Source organism: Anarhichas minor, unplaced genomic scaffold (assembly GCF_050575085.1).
Source record: "Anarhichas minor isolate MPS153535 unplaced genomic scaffold, ASM5057508v1 ptg000021l, whole genome shotgun sequence".
Classification (NCBI taxonomy): domain Eukaryota; kingdom Metazoa; phylum Chordata; class Actinopteri; order Perciformes; family Anarhichadidae; genus Anarhichas; species Anarhichas minor.
In genome coordinates, this window is record NW_027466467.1 from 10,001,209 (window position 1) to 10,017,709 (window position 16,501).

The 16,501-nt window shown below is 41.8% G+C and overlaps 1 protein-coding gene across 1 annotated transcript in view; it reads left to right on the plus strand.

The window, feature by feature from the left end:
• Positions 1-15,528, plus strand: part of quob (quattro b) — a 76,275-nt gene extending 60,747 nt beyond the window's left edge. The window contains exons 3-25 of the mRNA XM_076096402.1: positions 378-575; positions 1,544-3,074; positions 4,087-4,290; positions 4,462-4,585; positions 5,482-5,575; positions 6,013-6,099; positions 6,209-6,325; positions 6,983-7,081; positions 7,184-7,332; positions 8,232-8,370; positions 8,486-8,608; positions 8,808-9,005; positions 9,158-9,572; positions 9,993-10,131; positions 10,366-10,615; positions 11,379-11,468; positions 11,848-12,072; positions 12,832-13,002; positions 13,580-13,757; positions 14,077-14,197; positions 14,369-14,577; positions 14,970-15,247; positions 15,490-15,528. Of these exons, the coding sequence (XP_075952517.1) occupies positions 378-575; positions 1,544-3,074; positions 4,087-4,290; positions 4,462-4,585; positions 5,482-5,575; positions 6,013-6,099; positions 6,209-6,325; positions 6,983-7,081; positions 7,184-7,332; positions 8,232-8,370; positions 8,486-8,608; positions 8,808-9,005; positions 9,158-9,572; positions 9,993-10,131; positions 10,366-10,615; positions 11,379-11,468; positions 11,848-12,072; positions 12,832-13,002; positions 13,580-13,757; positions 14,077-14,197; positions 14,369-14,577; positions 14,970-15,247; positions 15,490-15,528 (5,178 nt within the window). The remainder of the gene's footprint in view (positions 1-377; positions 576-1,543; positions 3,075-4,086; positions 4,291-4,461; positions 4,586-5,481; positions 5,576-6,012; positions 6,100-6,208; positions 6,326-6,982; positions 7,082-7,183; positions 7,333-8,231; positions 8,371-8,485; positions 8,609-8,807; positions 9,006-9,157; positions 9,573-9,992; positions 10,132-10,365; positions 10,616-11,378; positions 11,469-11,847; positions 12,073-12,831; positions 13,003-13,579; positions 13,758-14,076; positions 14,198-14,368; positions 14,578-14,969; positions 15,248-15,489) is intronic.
• The last annotated feature ends 973 nt before the right edge of the window (positions 15,529-16,501 follow it).

Genomic DNA, 16,501 nt, shown 5'->3' on the forward strand with positions numbered 1-16,501 from the left:
GATAACACCACTCCTTTATTCATGCACTGGCATTGACATCCTGCTAATCCTTCATTATATGCCTTCATTATATGCACTGCATATTGTTGTTTAATGTTTTTTATTCATTTATATATTTTTTAATCTCTGCAATCCTAGTTTTAGAGTTTGCAGTTGCTGTGGCTTTTAGATGCAAAATAATAACACAAATTAAAATGATTTCTTCCTCAGAAAGGAACACTTTGTAAAACTGTATCATCAACTAATGTCCTTTTCTTTGATGTATAGTCTTTTTTAGTGTTTTGTTGAGGCTAGTATTTTTTTCCACAGTTTTTATACAGAATAATGTTATTACACAGACCTCACGTCACTGACCGGCACCTCTTCTTGTCCTCCAGAACCCAGCATCTCTCGACTCGTCCATCCAGGGTGCGCTCTCGGCCCTCTTCCCACCTTTCGATGCCACAGCACCCGTCGTACTCAGCCAGCTGTTTCGCACCATTGAGGAACGTTACCACGGCGATGCGTTACACTGTCTGCTGGACTTCCTCATCCCCTCCAAACACTTACTGGAGAGTGTCCAACAGGCAGCATGTGTGAGTATTACACATGAACTCGTGGATACATCTGAACTCGCGCTGTTTTTCCTCTTCGCTAATATGTTGCAATAATAAAACACACAGACATTAATCATGATATATGTAGATTAGGTGTGATTTACTCTTTCGACAGATCACTCTTTTATGTCCATCGCAAATAAACGTGCATGTTCGCTTGCAAATCCCAGTAAGAAAACGCTACAGAACTTCCATTACAATCATCGCGCTTTTAAGTTTTCTTCAGCATCAAAGTAATCCAGTGATAATTGTCTGTACATCTAAGGGTGACTACGCTTATAGATTATTCGGCATACCTTTAATGGTGACAATTTGCCAAATGTAATCAATTATAGGCTAAAAAAAACAGAAAGGGGGCTCAAGCAGTAGCTCACAGCGCATCTCACTAACTCCGTGCTGACGCCATAACTTCCTGTTTACTTTTCACACGATCCAAAATTGTGTCGTTCCAAAACAAGCATTATTATCCCCCAAATAGGACTTAGACAAAGAATAGTGAGAGTGACTTGCAATACATTAACGTTAACTTTTTTTCATATCAATATATATTTTTTTGAATTGCTAAATTTGACATTGTTCTTATACTGAAGCAGTGACACTCGCCTCTATCCATTCATATACAGTTTGGGGTGGTGGGTTAGCTGTGTGCATTCCATACATAATGTTTATATGAAACCATGGTACTTTTATAAGATATACAGTTTAGCTTGTGTAGATTGTTTGTGCAGTATAATGCAAGTGAGATAACTCAGCTCTTCATGTGCTGTTTTAAATGTCCCTGAAATCATACATGTTTCAAATTATACTGGTAATAAATCTAATTTAACAGTATCTTCAGATAAACGTTTACAGATTACTGAGAATTAGAAACAAATGCATCAATGAAACATTGAGAAAGTAGAGCAAATGTAACCAAAATGACACTGAAAACTTTCTTTTTTTTCTAGGCTGGATACTCTGATGTGGTTTTCCGCTGTGAGGGCTGGCCTCTGTGTCTCCATGACAAAACCGTCATCCAGTTAGCACCCGTGAACCCTTTGCTGCTGCGTCCCGGAGACTTCTATCTACAGGTGGAGCCTTTCGGGGACCAAGCGGCTCGCGTTGTCCTCAAAAGTCTTCTGGAGGAGGGTTGTCGAGAAGTGGAGGAGACACCCGTCCCTGAGACTTCCTACCCTTGCATCTTCACTGAGGAATGGCTGCAGGACATCAATGAAGGGCGCCAAGGGACACCTCTGTCACGCTGCTTGCTTTGCACAGATCAAGGAGTAATCAAGTTGCCCTGGGCTAAAATTGCCATCCCAGAGTTTTTAAACAAGCCCAAGATCATGCCTACTTATCGGGAAGCTCCTCCCGAGCCAAAACAGATCTCAGTCCCCTCCCGTTTTAACTCCTCCACCCTGCCGATGGAAGCCATTTTAGGTCCTGCAAAAGACAGGATGCCAGCATCTTTGAGATCTGTGGACTACTCCTCTAAACTTGTCAAAATGGATCATGAAAGACGAACCTCCAAATCATGCTCCAGACCTTTAATGAAACCTGTTGGTTGGGTTTCTCCTAATACCTGGGACAGTCGTAACTATCGGGAGATTGAGGGTGATTATGTAGAGCTGGTGGATATTGCCGCAGGCAAGGAGTTTGTGGATAAACAGAGAAGCAGCCATCTGCATCCACCTAATTCAGTTTTGTTCAAACCTGTCAGACCACCGCCACCGGTACCACTTGGGAATAGTGTTCCCTGTGGACGCACCCTTCAGTTTGCAGAGGAGCCTTGTACACCATGCAGCCAGATGGTGCATGATTCCGCTGATCAAGACTTGAAGTGTAGGTACAGAGACTCGTACGTGGCAGCACTGAGAAACCCAGTCCCTTTTGAGAGGGGCAGTGTAGACCACCTGACTGCCCTGGAGGAGGTCGCCCTTTGTGAGGACGGAGAGTCAAGAGCCAAGGGTGCATTTGAAGCTCAAAAAGACAAACTTGGAAACTTTTGTAACCACTGTAATAAACCTGTGATAAGAAACGAGCTCTGCCAATACAGACACTGCTGTGAACCGACACCGGAAAGCTTCGTATCTCACCTCAAAGACCTTCCTACGAGTTCTGAGTCAGAAAATCTCATGAAGGAATCACCGATGATTTTGAAATCAACGCCTGGTTTGAGCCAGAGTCACAAGGTTCAGATGAAACTTATTTCCCACCAATCAGGACAAAATGCTGGTGTGCATCCAGGATCAGATGGCGACATTAAACCACCACAGAAGGTGGAGGTTGTGGAACCATCAGGGAAACACAAAGTCAAAGTTAGGTCTCTGTCCACTGTGTCAGAGACTTCTAAAGGGAGTCCACTTCTCTATAAAGTCAACAACAGGAGCCACAGTGATATCTGCCCTGAAACAATCACCAGCATAATGCAGTGTAAGAAAGCTGATCTGTTGGATCAGGTGACTTTAAAGCTGGAAAGACTGAAGTCCCTTAAAAAAGGTAAGCGAGTAAGGCTGAACGTTCAGACTACTTTCATTCTCTTTTCTCTCCTCTTTTTTATTTTAATCTCCACGCACAAAGTTTGTACTTTGTTATTACTGCACATAAAGCCGTCTGTTATGATCTGTTGCTCAGTGCTTGAAGGGCCACTGAACATTCACACCAAACAGACTGATTGAAACTCGACCGTGACCTCGCGTGCTTGAGGGAATGCGCTCCACCGAGATCATAAAGGCTCTTCACAAAGAAGGTTCACAGGGTCAAAGATCGGGCTAGAGTACGGTCTTCTCCCACTGCTGTCTGGGTGCTTCGGCTACATTCACGTTATTCCCCATTACAGAGGGAGTGAACGGAAATAGCATGCTGCACCCCAATGAAAGGGAGAGCCTGAACCCAAAAAGAAAGAGCAGAGCATTCCTCTAATGCAGAGAGACAGCATGACATGCAAGAAGGAGGTTTCTGTGTCCCCTGCACCCGCTGGCATGCACCCTCATGCCATCACAGGGGCATGTTGAGATCTTGACTGGAGACATGCTTGTCATAGACTATTAAATCAGCAAAGAGAGAGAACACAGGCGAGGCTTTGTTGGCCCTAAGGAGAAGCCAATTAGGATGTCTGAAATCAAAGCCAGACTTAGTAGCCAGGCCACTGCAGTGTTTTGTTACTGAGACCATGTCCAATGTTTAAAGGCGGTCTGTACACAGCTGTGCAGCTGGGTCCATGCTGAAGGAGGACTGTTTAGATTTATGAATGAAGCACAGAATAATTACTGTTAGTATAAAAGGGAAAAGGTTGCTGGACAGAATAGAAAGTTGACAAAAGTTGATAGTTTATACACTAAGAAATATTATCTGAGTGTGATGGATTAAATAAAATAAAAAATAAAAATTATGAGAAACAAAATACACACACTTGTTCTTGCAATATACTTTGTACTTTTGTATAATTTTATTTCTTTTTCTATGCTTTCTTTGTGTGAATATAATTATGTTTTTGTGTACTGTCATGCAGACTCCCAGTCAACTAGGAGTGAAACTCCCTCCACCGCAGATGGAGCAGACTCTAAACTCCATAACTCAAAGATAGAAAAGCCATATCCTGCACAAGTTCAACTTCTATCTGCAAGTTCTGACGCTCCACAGCCTCCACAAACCGAGGAATCAGGTTACAGAGGCATTGGTGGGATGCTTGAACTGGGCATTATTTGTTTGCCAGGTAATAACGTCGTCTGTATGATTTCTGTGTCTCAAAAAGTCACTCTCAAAATCATGTTCTTCTCTACTCTCACAGCATTTGCCATTCAAATATTTACTTACAGTCACTCTTTGCACCTTTTTGAAAAAACAAATGATACATCCCTAACCTTTTGTTCTGCCCTACCCTTAGGCAGCAGGGACAGGACAGGCAGGGCAGTCGTTGAGGTCCATGGTGGCAGAAAGGAGTGGACATCCTCTCTCGTGTCAGTCCAGAGTGTCTGTGAACTACTGCTCTACTTACACTCCATACCAAGGTACTGAAAACAATGACTATTAGATATCTCTGTCCCAAAAAAGACTGATCATTTGTAATTGAGAGGGCCAGTATTGGTTGGTCAGCTCCTCAGTTGCTCAGCAGAGAAAATCTGTAGTTGTTAGCTTATTGGGAATCTCCAATGTATGATGGCGTGTAACAAAAGGTCTGACCACAAGAGGGCAACAGATACCATATGAATATCTCAAGTGTCCATTGCAGGCTTTGAATAATATGATGCATGCTCTTACATCCAGACTCTCCCTTATGGGTCAACCCTTTGTATAGCGGCTGTTTTACCACGAAGAAAACACTATATTTTAGGCAGTATCTCTGAATATTTCTGAGTTATATGTAGTACTGTAAGATTAGCTGGCATGTAACATTGACCTGTGCTGACCCTCTGCCAAAGCAGTGTCAATACTCCCACTGAAAGGTTTACTAGTGATCACTTTAAAGGTGCTTTTTGTTTACACCGGGTTCAACGGAGTCTTTGCAGTTCAAAAAGCCATTCTACTAGATAGCTTGGCCTTCCTCTGTCCCCACTAGAGAGACACACCACATCAGTCTCTGGCCAGGCTGGCTGCCAACTGTCTGGTATGCAGCGGCTTGCTAGAATTAGCAGCCATGTCTTCTGTTGGCTCACACAGCTGTAACCCAAGAAGAGGCCATTAAGATGGGTGGGTTGAGGTGTCAACGTGTGGAATAGTATGCGTGAAGAAGAGTGTGTGTGTGTGTGTGTGTGTGTGAGTGTGTGTCAGAGAGAGATAAAAAGATAAATAGAGATTTGAGAAGTGGAATAAGTAAATAAGCCTAAAAGCCTCTTATCAAATAGAGACCACCGTGATGAGGTCATAATGTTTGAATGTGCCCTAACATGATCCAATGTTTTTGTAGGAAAGAAGTTCGAGAGCTGGGAATGACTTTGGTCATCAATGCCAGGAAGAAGTCTCCTTCACTTCACCTATACAAAGCTCTGCTGATGGCCCAGGTTAAAACAACAAACCTGCATGCTCAAGATCTCACTCACCCACTAAACCCCTCACACATCTAGTCATCAGATGCTGGCAGATCTCAAATTCCTTGATTCGCTGATTAGGAAACTGATGGATTTGTCATTGTGTGTTTGAATATACATTCCACAAATACTGAGTAACACAAGTTAATTTCAAGTTTGTGCAAGTTTCTGATTTGTTAGCAGTAAAGAAATGCACCGGGAGGCCCAATCTCTGTTTTTATCAAAGACGCAGTAACACAAACTGTAGGCCTATTGCACAAATTCTTGTCAATTGTGAAAGGTCAGTGATAGAGTGCAGTTGTTTTTTTACTGTGATGATCAGCCATCTCATATCTAAATGATCAGAGGAACTATTGCATCTTATTTATTAAAGTGCAGGACATTTTTAACGTACTGACTATCTGCTACAGGAGCAAGCTCTCCATGCTGTCCACAGTATCGTGACGCTGGTGGATAAAGACACTTGTCCTCGACCTGAAAAACAGCCGGGGTTACAGGTCAGGAATGAAATCAGTTTCCATGTTTTTCTTTGCTCCCTTGATTTGCGCTCGAGATGAGTGGTACTTGTCCTTCCTGCCTAACCTTGTCTTTGTGTTTGTCCATAAGATGGACATGGTGACTTCTATGAAAGCCCTAAACAAGACAGTTGAAGCTTCCCAGCTGACCTCTGACCTGGGAGGCACCTTTACTTACAGTCACACCGACTGGCTGCAGTTCCATCAGGTACCGAATATTCACTCACGTCCCACAGTGACTTTGATAAACAGTGGAGTTTCCCGTAGATTCAGAGGAGACTGCTGCTCAACCACTGTACACCCACTGGGGATGTCTCATTATCCACACACCCACACCAAACATTGTTTATCTCTGTTGTTGTTTAATGCCACATTTAACTTTGAGTGGAGGGAGGAGGAGGTCACGCATACAAAGTGCAGATCCGTATCTAAATGATACATTTGATTATTCATTATGACCGTTAAGAAGATATGTTATGCTGGTCATGCAACACTGATCAGTAAAGTTTATTATATGACAATAACGGTCATACGAAATATACAGCAGAATGTAATAGGAATATGTAGGCATCATTTGACTGCAAATGATATGAGGATGTCAAATCGAATCAAAACTTTATTACAGACTCGGAGTCTGTATGTATTTTCTCTAACTTTTTTGCACATTAGGGCATTAAACTGCAGGTCAGAGGGAAGCAGCAGTTTGTTATGTACAGCAGCTGTTCCAGTCTCAGCATGCTGAGTGGTGCTCTCTGTAGGCAGCAGATGGCAGAAATGTAGTGTTTCTTCAACTGAAAGCTCTTGGGTTCATCACGATGTATCATTGTTGAACTCCCACTAAGTCTTTAACTTTAATTCATTTCAGAGACTGGTTTCCTTCTTGGTTGAGCTGCGAGGGGCAGACAGCTTGTTGCAGAAGGCCATCAAGAAAGTGGATGGCAGCAAGAAGACAGACTCCGCCGAGGTAGAATATACATGTTCACGGTGTGACGTTATATGATTGGTGCGCCGCACATTCTGAAGCAGGGCAGACGTGTTGACTTTGCTTTTGCCGTGGCTGCTGCAGGATGTGCAGCAATGCATTCAGGAACAGAAGGCCGCAATGAAAGAGGTGCTGGAAGACACTCGACTGGTTACTCTGCAAAGAGAAGGAGGGGCCATTCTGGCCAGAATGAGGAGAGAGGAGTTCAGATTTCCACAGTCTGAGGACTACAGGTATCAGATAATATCTAAATCTACCTATGTTCTCCTTCTTGTCCCAATCCAATACATCACAGCAACATTGCTCAGCGTTTAAATACCATTTCACCTGCATTTTCTTGCATCTACACTGATTAATTGTATTATCTTAAACTAAACACTTATTTAGTAGTATTTAACTTTCCTAACCACCACCTCTAATTAGGTGTTAGTTGGGTGGATTTATGCTGGGTATTACGTGCTGTCACATGACTATGTAATATGTACTAACTAAGAGTATTAGCCTAAGGTATTCAACTCTAACAAGTACAACCGACAGATGGGAAAGGGAGCTGTCCATCAAATGCAGTTTGTACACGCCTACACTGTTGGCATCATAAGTGAAAACACCTGTGTGAGTGGACTATGGGTGTGCAGTACAGGGGCTTTACGAGTTTTCAAACATAATTTATGCTCATTATTATTGAATAAACTACCAAACTGTTTAAAAAGTAGTTTGAATTTGGTCTACTTGACCAGCTTCAACATTTAATAGAAATTGACTCTTTAATACTAATAGTATAATAAACACTGCCTGAGGCCAATCTGCATAGCGAGCATTTTTTTCCATTGAAAAAATAGTTTTAATATTGATTTATTAATCTATGTTTTTATGCCTAAATATTTACAGATTATTATAATATACACACACTATTTATATTGGTCTTTTTTGTAATTAGCAGTATTGCACCACAATGTATCCAAACAACAAGCAAGTGGACATGTGTAGGTATGTGTACTAAAATCATAATGTCACGTATCGCCGACTTAACAATGGTGCATTTACACCCATAAGGAAGTTCTAATGCTACCTTACAATGCAATTCATGTGGTTTATGATTTGCCTGGGTGACTTTGTTATCTCGTCCTTGCAGAGATGCTCTGGAGTCAGTGACAAGTCTGTACAACCAGGTGGAGGAGAAGCTCCACATTCTGGTGATGAGATCAAATGAGTCACTGCAGCACCTCGAGTTCCTCTTCAGGCTCAGAGAGATGGAGGGCAAAGTTAGCACGGTAATTTTCAACAGGAAGATAGAAGTCTGTCTGCTTTCGAACACTTTTATTATTTTGTCTGTATCTCAAAAGTAAGACCCTTGTATGACACTCGGTTCTAAATTACGCTTTGCAGGCTGGGATGTGGTTTAATGCAGAAGGCGAACAGAGACTGAAGGACTCTTACACAACAGACGATACCCTTGTGTGCACTGAAAAGGCCTTGCAGCACTTTGATGTGTTTCTCGCTCAGACTAAGGTATAACAATGAAGTCATATAACAAAATAAGACAAGCTACCTTATTTGGCTGTATGTGTGTCTCTTTAGTTTTCTTTGATTGTGAGTTGAAACATATTTAAGATTACTACACTGTTAACAGTGAATAGTAGATTAGAGACTTGCGTAGGAGGGGGAAGGAAATAATAAGTTCCACATGACATCTTATCATTTGTTCCAGGACAAACAACAGTGCGCCTTGAACCTAGTGATGGAGGCAAAGGCAGTTGTTGGCACAAGCGATCCCAGTCCTGCAACAGATGTTTTTCGTACTCTGGTCAGCACCTTCAAATCCAATATGGATGACTTTATGTTGCGGGCAGAACAAAGGCACAAAGAACTGGACACACTGATGTATGTGCACCTCTTCTGTGAACAGGTTTGTGTTTTGTCAATGCTCCGGAAATTTCACCAATCTGACATTTCTAATTTAACTCTGTCTCTTTCTTTACTTGCCCTTTGTCAACTGATTTCTAACTGATTTGTGTTGACCTTTAAATTTAAAATTCCTTTCTCTTTCTTTCTCTCTAGGCATCTGCCCTGGCCAAGGAATGCAGTCATTTTTTGGAGCAGGTAGAGCAGGGGTGTTACCCAGCTCAGACCCTGAGAACACTGCAGATGTATGAAGAAAGATTAGGTGGCGAATTCTCCACCCCACACTTCCAGGCTCTGAAAGCTAAGGCCTGTGCCGTGGGATCAGGGGCCTCGGGGGTGATGAGAGTGTGGAATGCAGCCTGGGTCCAGTGCCAAGAAGTTGGGCAGCGTCTGAAGGAGATGCAAAAGAAAGAGAAAGGAGTAGATAAGATCCAGCAGATCACAGCTGCAAACCCTCAAGGGGAAGATGGAGGAATGGAGGAGGAGGAGAAAAGGAGTGAGGTGGGGGAGGATGCATGCTCCCTGACCCAGCAGCCGACCTCTCAGAAAGAGACAGTCAACATCTCAGAAAGTGAGGGAGAAAGCACCACTGCGGAATGCTTTAACCATTATTTAAAACCTGACTTGAAAGGAGAATCTCAAGTGCAGGAATTATCTGAAGCAGCAGTTAAAACTGAAAAAATTGCAAATTGTTTTCCACAAAACATTGACTGTTTTCCAGAAACTAAGCAGAGGCCAAGAGATCACCACAGTGAGGCAGATCTGAGGAGCACACACTCAGTTGAAGGGGGCGCCGATTTTCCATTGCACCAACCTTTGGGTCGGTCCCTGAGCGAGGGCTCTTGTGTATGCTCTCGTTTGACTATCATCTCTGGCTTTTCACCTTTGAATGTAAGACACAAACACTGTCAGAGCAAAACACAGCCACTGGAACAAAATCTGCAGCCCGTCCAAAATCTGCCCATTTCCCATAACGAGAGTTTACGGTCAGGAAACCTGAGCTGCGAGTCAAAAAGAGGCAGCAATGAAGAGGAGGGTGGAGGATGCACAGTCTCCACCCAGGGCCCTAACGATTTAAGGACCCCCGAGACATTACTCACACCAACAGAAAACAATGGCAGCAATGTTCTGTAAGTAATACCTCTCTTCTTTAGCTGTAATCTAAAGCTCAGTGAGATGGTGTCCAGGACATTACAGGAAATGACATAGGTTATTTTCATGAATGGCATAATTGTTCTCCAGTTAAACAACACTGTCATACCTTCTACTAACTAATGTAAAACTGAGTATGATCCCAAACTCATCTAGGTTAAGGTATGTGCTTTAAATAAATTTCACATTTTCATTTCCTATGTGTGGAACAGGAAACTGCGGATGATCATGGAGGAGCTGCTGTCCACAGAGAGGGAGTACGTGAAGGCTCTGGGGTACGTTCGAGAGCACTACTTCTCTGAGCTGGAGAGGCCCGACGTTCCTCAGGACCTGAGGGGCCAGAGGGGGAGCGTCTTTGGCAACTTAGAAAAACTCCATGACTTCCACCATCATCATTTCCTGAATGAGTTGGAGAGCTGCGTGAATGAACCTGTCAGAGCGGGACGCTGTTTCCTACGACATGTGGGTGCCACGAGTATTAATGACACAAAAGTATTAACTTTGACGGTCTGTAGGGTGCACCTGTAGGGTAATTGTTGTTTCCAGGTTTGGGCAGATGTGAGTCTGCATAATGTCAAGGAGTAGTTTCCTGTTTTGAACCAAAATATTTAGTTTAGTTTAGTTTTTATTTGTTCGAGAGGGACAATGTACATTGATGAACACTTTAAATTAAAATGTAAATGCACCCAATTACAGCCACAAGGCTGATTTCCATTGTCTGTCCCCCTACCAGAATGTACAGGCTGAGTGTCCTAAAGGAAAAGGTCATGCCAAAATGCAATAGTAATAAACTAAAATCAATTACAGTCTGTAGCTGACAATACACAATAGTTCGATAATAAAAAGTTAACAATGGATAAAAAAGGAATCGCATATGTATATAAAAGAAACTAGAAAAAATATCACAGTGTAAGGAAGACATTTCATATTCATCGTATTGCACCCAGATATATTGCACATAAGGGCATTAATTAATTTGCACATTTAAGGTTTCATTCATTCATATATGGATGATTAAGCAACATACGCCCTTCCAGATGAGTCCCAGCAGTAGACTAAAGTGTGTTTAGCTTCCATGGAATCAACTGCTTTCGTGTGGTGATACCATTGAACACAATCATTGAAAATAAGGAGTACATAGCTCACACAGCTGTGAACTGCTATGGTACACTGCTTAGTCTGCATTTTAGTGACTAATGGTCTTTATTTCTTCCTTTTATTTCAGAGAGAGAGCTTTGCTTTGTATGCCCTTTACAGCAAGAACAAACCGCAGTCTGATAGTCTTCTCATCAATCATGGACAGGCTTTCTTCAAGGTGAGAACCGCTGCCAGTGTCCTGTTGCTCTTCCTTCTCTTATTTTCTCGTCTCAAAGCCACATAATATATTTTCTGAAACAAGAGGGAGAATGGTGTATTTTAGCAAGATCACAGTGTCTGCGAGCAACTTGGCTGTATGTAGGAAGAGCAGTGCTTTCAACTAACCCTAACATTAGCATGCTAACATGCTCACAGTGACACCCTAGGGCCTAGTACGGCTAATAAAAAGAAAAGACTGAATATAAATGTGCAGCACATCTCTAAACATTATTTTAGTCTTGATGGATGTCTTCCCATCCACTTAATGTTAGCGTGTTCTCCAACTCAAGCTTTGACGTTATCCTGAAAGCTTTAGCCGTCTTCTCCTCACACTCCAGCAAAAGCAGCTGAAGCTGGGCGATAAGATGGACCTGTGGTCGTACCTGCTGAAGCCCGTGCAGCGGATCAGTAAGTACAGTCTGCTGCTGCAGGACATGATGAGGGAGTGTGGCCCCGGACAAACCAGAGAGATGGCCGAGGTTAAGGCTGCCCTGGAGGTCATCCACTTCCAGCTCCACCACGGCAACAACCTGCTGGCCATGGACGCCATCCACCACTGTGACGTAAGACAGTTTGTTTCTTGGTAATGTCAAGCAAGATTATTACAACGTTGGATTTCCATGTCTTATATACAGTACATGCATATACAGGTATACTGTGCAGACGTAGTGTGTACTATACTGTGATAAGAATGACTTATCACTCTCTCATTCGGCGTTGAGCAACACCATTGGAAACTCTACTGTAATGTGGAAAAGCACAGTAGAGAAACAGGTACAGGCAGGACTACAGCCATTAAGAATGATGCAAGAGGAGGAGTGATGAAACCATTCATCATTGTGATTTTGATTTGTGCAATGCCGTAGGTCAATCATGAGTAATCTGGGACGGAAGGAATGAGATGGATGATAAGAGTGCAGGGAAAGGATAAAAGTTTTATCGTCCTTTCCATGGAATTTAAAGGGAGGCGTTGTGTGGGGGATGATGGTCTGGAGCTCTGTTAGTTGGGGAGCAGAGAGAGGGAATGGAGTTGGATTCATTCATTTTTGTTGGTTAACTTATGAACTTTATGATCTCTGTCAGAAATAATAGGAAAGTTCATACCGTTTTGTATTGATGGTTCACTGTAATTATGTGAGTCAATTATTCTAAATCTGCCATTATACTCAGTTTGTTTGACTAAATCTTCATGAGCAGAATTTAGAAGCTAAGGCTGCTTGAATATTATATCGCTAAACCGAACAGTTACAATAAGTACTTTCTTTTTTTCTGGTTCATTATTGCTGACGACAGTACATGACCCCCAGAATCTCTTTCTGCAGGTAAATCTGAAGGAGCAGGGGCAGCTGATACGCCAGGATGAGTTCTTGGTTACATTCAGGAAGAAAAAATGTTTACGCCACATATTCCTCTTCCAAGAGCTCATTCTCTTTAGCAAAACCAGGAAGACGGACGTAGGAAATGAGACATATATCTACAAACAGTCATTCAAGGTACACATATGGCTTCACACTCAAATTCACATGTAAAATGTGTTCAAGAAATACCAGTAAAATAAGCAATAATTATGCAATAACAGAACAAGAAGGCGTCAGTGTCGCTCCCACTTCCTCTTTCACACGAATCTTACACGAATCGTATACGTACACATGCTGAAAATGATGACTACTTTCATCAATCACTCATTAAGTGACTTATCGTTTACACATACAATTTGGTTTCCATTATCAGTCACAATTTGGGAAGAATTTCCAAATCTTTCAGCCACATTCAGCCACTTTAATATAATTACATTAATTGTAATTACATGTAATTACATTAAAGTAGCACTGTTGCTTTGGCCCCATTTGTGAAAATTCTCTGTACTCCAGATGGTGGGTCTGCTTAAGAGATCCATTCTTTGCCCATCACTTACACAACATTCATTTTATTGTGTCCTTTCCTTTCCCTTCTAAAACACTGCACAACACGCCAAAAGTCCAATTACAATAGTATTGAAGTCTTGCCAAACTGATTACCGTATTTTAAACAACTGTCTTAGATAATCGGTTTGTCTTTCTTTAAATTTAGACGTCAGATGTGGGCATGACCCAAAACAGCGGTGACAGCGGGCTGTGTTTTGAGATCTGGTTCAGGAAGAGGAAAACCCAGGACACGTACACACTTCAAGCAGTCAGCCGGGAGGTGAAGGATGCCTGGACCAAGGACCTGGAGCGGATCCTGTGGGAGCAGGCAATACACAACAGAGGTACCAACAAATGCACAAAAATGCATAACCACAATGGCATGTGTCAAGTTAAATAGTGGCAAATTAATACAGCAGAGCCTGGTTTGTTCATGATATAATAACATTGGTACTGCCAATGTGTAAAGATATTAATATATTTGGCTCAATATTGGTAATAATGGGATGAACAGCAACAGTCCTCACTTTTGGATTACTGTCTGTAATGAAAAAGAAAAAAACAGCAGACATGATGCAGTATAGAGACAACAATCTTTTGTATGAAAATGTCATTTCTTAAATATGAAATGTTTTTCAACTATGATTTCACATGTTTTTTAAGAGGTCCGTATGCAGGAGAGAGTGTTCATGGGTATTGGAAACAAGCCCTTCATGGACATCAAGCCCAGTGATGCAGCTATCAATGACAGAGCCGTCAACTATGTACTGATGGGAAGAGGTGAGCAAACACTGCCAGTAAAACGTGTTTAGTTGATTATTACATTAACTTTTGTCAGAAAACATTGTGACATCTTTCTAGCTTGTCATGCTCCCTCTCAAAAACATGATTTTCTCCTGGTCTGTGCAGAAAACAGGGTGCTGTCCTCTATAGGACAAAGTGATTCACAGGAAAGGCTTCCCGGGGATCGTCCAAAATCTGTTGGTTCAGGATGCAGTTCGTCTTCCTCCTCTTCCTCTGGAAGAGGTTCCCTGTCCCCTGTGGGATACATGTGTAGGCCAAAGCGGAGGGGGGTTGGTGGGGGCCTTGGAGGATACGTATCAACTCCTGGAGCTCTGGAAGAGGACGACCTGGACCACGAGAGTGGGAGTCACAACTTATTGTGTGAGTTGAGTGTGTAAAACTATCATATATCACCTAAATGTGGCTCAAGATTTATTGCAAATGGACTCGGAGATTAGATGCAATGGTACACCCAGGAACCTCCCATTGCTCTGACAGTGCGTTATTAATGGCCCCTGAACAGCTTCACTGAGGCTGCTGGGTATTTTTTTTTCGAGTCTTTTTTTCAGTTTTATTCCACTCCAACAGGGTCAGAGGTCAGAGGTCTGGGTCAGTTATTTTTAAATGCGTCCAAGGACATGTCAGAAAGGACTTTGATTGCTAACACAGTGTTTGAACCGTGGCTTTCCATTTAATACATTTTAGCTTGGAATCACCCATCCATTCATTCTTCCATTGATCATGTGTATAATCAAGTCCTCCTTTTGTTCCAGTGGACAGCTCAGAGTCGTCCGGAGAGAGCGTGAGTGGCTTCAGCAGTTCCAGTCACAGCTACCGCTCTGCTATTGGAGGAGAGGTGGAGGACACCTCCTTGGTCTCTGCCTCCATGATCACTGTTAAGGAGGCAGCGGTTGCTCCCGGGACTGAAGCCTCTGCAGTCTTCCACAAACCAAATGCTCTGGCAGGATCCCCAGAAAAACAACAACCACCAGTTGCCCCCAAGCCAAAGACCACACCACAACACCAGGCCAAGGATCTGCTCTGTGACAAGGTGCAGTACAAAGCTCATAACCAGGGATTTGTTAATTGTTCATGTGGTTAAAAACATTAAATGCAAAATAACTAATTCAACCTCAAAGTAAATCACTCACTCAAAAAACTATCTCTGCCCTCCTTAAAACTCCTTACACTGAAAATTCTATTTCTTTCTGCATGCTCGGTCAGTTTTATTATGCCATTGATTAATCTGTTGTTATTAATATTAAATTAATAATGTTTTTATGAATGTCACAGGTCCAGAACACTAGTGTTGGAAAATCCACTGAGGTTTGAGCTGTGATACGCTACAAGGTGACTGTAGCGCAATTATACAGTACCCATCTTTCTTAAACTTGGATATAATACGACTATACTTTTTGAAAACTTAAGTGTTACATGTATATTAATTATAAACTGTTCTGCTGTGGAAAGGAAAAGTTATGTTTCTCTTTTTTTCTACAGATTTGGAGGCAACCCAAGAAAAGCCGTCTGTTGGTGTCAGCGTTGAAGATGAAACTATTCAAACAGACATCCTTTTACACCAGCTGTTACTGTAATCCATTACCACTCTGTAAATACATGTTGTTGTTTTATAATCTCACCGCTAAAACAATAGGTCAGAAAAATGTCTGTGGCTTTGCATAGTGCACTGTAAATCAGTCTAGTTTCATAGCTCATGCAAAGGTTCATAGAGTTGCTGCGGTCTTTGAGTCGATGCTTACATGCTATTTATAACATAAATAAACTAAACGTTACAGTAGTCAATGAATCTGGCTAAATAATCCTGGTGAAATGCTCAGACTTTTATAAGCAGGCACCATCCTGATCCCAGAGCAATTTGATAAAATATTGTGGAGATCTGTAAAGAATTGTGTCACAAAGGCATTAAATGCCATAATGCCATCTTGTATGTCCCACAGTTACATAATCACAACATATGTATGTGTCTTACTTATTTCCTTGAAAATAAAACGCATTCACTCTGTCCTTTCTTTTGAATAACAATTTTGTATAAAGTAATATTTTACTGGAATCGAGATATGTAACACTTGTATTGCTTTTTATTCGAAATACAGAACATTTGCAGTGATGATGAATGTTTTGGCCCTTTATCTGTGTTTTTATTCGCACCACAACTATTTATTTTTGCAATAACACATTTCTAATGTCAAATATTAATTTACATTTGCTATATAGCTCCATTACTAGCACAATTGTCAGATGAGGCATTGATATACCTGAGCATGTAATATATAATATGGATGTA